The following is a 3,535-nucleotide window of genomic DNA, read 5'->3' as shown; positions in this document are numbered from 1 at the left end:
ATACTTTTTGTATATATTTTGTATGTTTTGTATACTTAATACAGGAGTTTGTGTTTATTACTTCTGACGCCGTGTTATAACAACAATAATTCATTTTTGTTATGTGGGTTTTGTTTGTAAACGTATTAAAATGTGTGTGTGTTTGTGTGTGTATGGAAAATTATGTATGCCTGTATGTGTGTGTACGTCTGCATGTAAGTGTGTGTACATGTGTGTGTGTGTATGTGTGTGTGTGTGTGTGAGTGAGAGAGAGAGAGAGAGAGAGAGAGAGAAAGAGGAGAAGGAGGAGAGAAAAAGAGAGAGAGAGGTTGGATTTGAATGAGTGCGATATAAACTCTAGATATGTGTGTGCGTGTATGTGAATTTGTTCTCCATCATGTTATGAATGAAAAAAAATGGTTTCTGCAATTTGCTGTTCCTTTTCATCTTATTCAAGATCATTCTATCTATTCATCCATCCATCTATTCATCCATTCGTTCGTTTTTTCGTTCGTTCGTTCATCCATCCATCCATCTATCCAACATCAAATACATTTTATTCTTCATTTGTGTGTGTGTGTGTGTATGCGTATGTGTCGTGTGTGTTTGTGGGAAACATTTGTTATTTGAAAATAGTTTTAACACGCCAGCATTTATTGATAAATGTTGCATTTTTTAATATTTTCATATTTGAGATTACTCATATAATAATTGTTTGTTTCGTAAAAAGTTTTTGGATCTAACATTGAAGTTAGCAAACGGGTTTTTTTTAAGTTTAATAAGGTCTTACATGCGTTGTTATCACTCCTTACTGTGTCATGTTCACTGCACTTCATTCCTGGCCATGGTTGAAACGGCGATCAAGATGCCGTGAGGGGTAAATCTAGCTAGTGAAATTTTTTATTATATCGTTTATATCAGGGGCGGGTAAAATAATTCTCAATGCGGCCCTCACAGCAAAAAGTTGGCCCACCCTTGGTTTATTTCATTAAAATATCCAAATCCATCATACTCTTGCTTTTGGGACTGCAAATTTGTCGGAATCGTGTCTCTAAGATGATGCTACACATTTAAATTCATTACCATGAAATTTTATTAAACTTATTAATTAATGTTACCAAAACAAAACGCATTATATAGATTTCCAATTTTAAAACGTCTTTGTTAAACATACTAAACATATGCACGCACACACATAACACCACACACACACACATACATACACACACATACACACACGTTCATGCATACACACACATACATACATACACACCACACCACACGCACACACATACATACATACACACACATTCATACATACACACGCATACATACATACACACCACACACACACGTACATAAATACATAAACATTTGTATTTCATAAAGCAAGCCGAAAAAAATAGAAAAAAAACATAACGTAAACAAATCTTAATGGTATTAAATAACAATTATAATTTGCGTCTGCCCACAACACCATTACCACCATCATCTTAATCATCATTACCATCATCATCACCATCATCAGAATCTTCATCATCTTCATCATCTCATCATTATCACAATCATTCTTATCTTATTTGTTAAGATAAATCCCGAAGTTATTAATAGCCACAAGGTTATGTTATTATTGTACACGTACACACACATACATACACACACCACTATCAACACCATCGTCGTCATCATCATCTTTAACATCATCATCAGCGACAACATCAACACCATCATCATGGTCATCATCTTCATCATCCTCATCACTTCATTCTCATTACCACAACCACTACCAGTAGCAAGCATCATTATGATGATCCTCATCTTTAACACCGTCATCTCATTGCGACAGCTTCGTCAGCAACCTAACGTGCGTGAAGCTGGGTATGAGGGTGGGGGTGCACTCCGGAAGCATCGTGTGTGGCGTGGTGGGCCTGAAGAGGTGGACCTACGATGCCTGGAGTTCTGACGTCATCGTGGCAGGCCTCACCGAACAGGCCGGCAAAATGGGGTTCGTTTTGTGACGTCATTTCAGAATTTTGTTTTGAATTGTTTATTAATAATATTGTCATCAATATATAAAAAAAATTATTAGCATGATTTAATTTCTATTTTTTATTATTTCAATTTTTAGACGTGTGCTCGTTACAGAAGCTACATTAAAAGGTCTGCACGGTCACTACTCGGTGGAACCGAATAACCGAGAGATACCGGGTTCGAAACTGGCCTCATTCAAAACTTACTTTGTCGTCAACGAACAATCTAGAAAGGTTTTTGTTTCATTTATAAATTTTTTCAAATACAACACTCAAAACCCTTATTCAATCTCAAATACGAAAATATTAAAAAATGCTACAATTTTCAATAAATGCTGACGTGTTAAAACAATTTCCAAATAACAAATTTTTCCCACAAACACACACACACACACACACATGACACTTACGCACACACACACATACACAAACACGCACACATACAAACAAACAGCATTACTTCCTACCGAAATCCAATTCACAAAGTGGCGGCAACAACAACAAAAACTCGTTGAAAAACATCGGCAGCATCCTCTCAACGATAAAATTCAACGTGGAGCAACCTCTTAGCAACATTCTCAACAAAACCGACAACTACGTCATATCCGTTTGTCATTTTTTTTTAAATTTTCCGTCTCATCATCGTCGTCATCATCGTCATCGTCGTCGTCATTGTAAAGTTTTGTTAATTTTTCACTATCATCAAATGTTTCTTCATGGTTTTTCCTGTCATTTCTGAGTGTTAATCATCTTTATCATTATTATCTGATAGCTTACGAATCATCATCGTCATCGTCAACAACATCATCATTATCATCATCATCATCAATTACAACATTACCATTAACTACATCAACAAAAACATCAACAAAAACATCAACAACATCATCAACAAAAACTCCAACAGGACAATCCCAGCAACGAGTTAGATGACGTACATTTACTATCAAAGGGGTTTGAGAATTTCACGCATGTTAATAATGCCGCTGTGATGTTGTTGTTGTTGTTGCTGCTGCTGTTGTTGTTACGTACAATATCTGTGTTGTTGGTGTTCATTATCGTCGTCATCATCATCATCGCTATCATCAACTCCAACCACATCGACACAACGACAGCGCGAGGCAGCGTCAGACGTTTCAAGAGCGCCACAAACGCTACTTGTATCAATGCATCAGCAACAAGACACTCAAGAAGAAGAAAACCGAACACACCAACTACTTTATGCTTACATTCAAAACAACTGCTATGGAAAGAATGGTTGTGGTTGTTGTGATTGACGTTTTTGTTGTTGTTGATGTTGTTGTTTATGCTGCTGTTTTGTCGTTGTTTTTGGTGATCATGTTGTCGTAGTTGTTGGTTCTTTGTTGTAGTTGTTTGTTGTTGTAGTTGTTGATTTGTTGTTGTTGTAGTTGTTATGTTGATGTTTGTTGTTGTTTGGTCGGTATTGTTGAAATGGTGTTGTTGTTGTTGGTGATATTTTGATAGGCAATTAATTCAATCACCATTACAATTTAATTATCCCAAAC

General features: G+C 36.2%; 1 protein-coding gene across 1 annotated transcript in view; it reads left to right on the top strand.

The window, feature by feature from the left end:
* Positions 1 to 2,168, top strand: part of HELRODRAFT_134305 (hypothetical protein) — a gene marked incomplete at both ends in the record, with an annotated part of 7,552 nt that extends 5,384 nt beyond the window's left edge. The window contains 2 exons of the mRNA XM_009016820.1: positions 1,826 to 1,984; positions 2,108 to 2,168. Of these exons, the coding sequence (XP_009015068.1) occupies positions 1,826 to 1,984; positions 2,108 to 2,168 (220 nt within the window). The remainder of the gene's footprint in view (positions 1 to 1,825; positions 1,985 to 2,107) is intronic.
* Positions 2,169 to 3,535: the final 1,367 nt, after the last annotated feature.

Source organism: Helobdella robusta (genome assembly GCF_000326865.2).
Source record: "Helobdella robusta unplaced genomic scaffold HELROscaffold_19, whole genome shotgun sequence".
In the NCBI taxonomy this organism is placed as follows: domain Eukaryota; kingdom Metazoa; phylum Annelida; class Clitellata; order Rhynchobdellida; family Glossiphoniidae; genus Helobdella; species Helobdella robusta.
The sequence above is the reverse complement of the archived record's forward strand: the minus strand, read 5'-3'. Positions and strand labels throughout refer to the sequence as shown.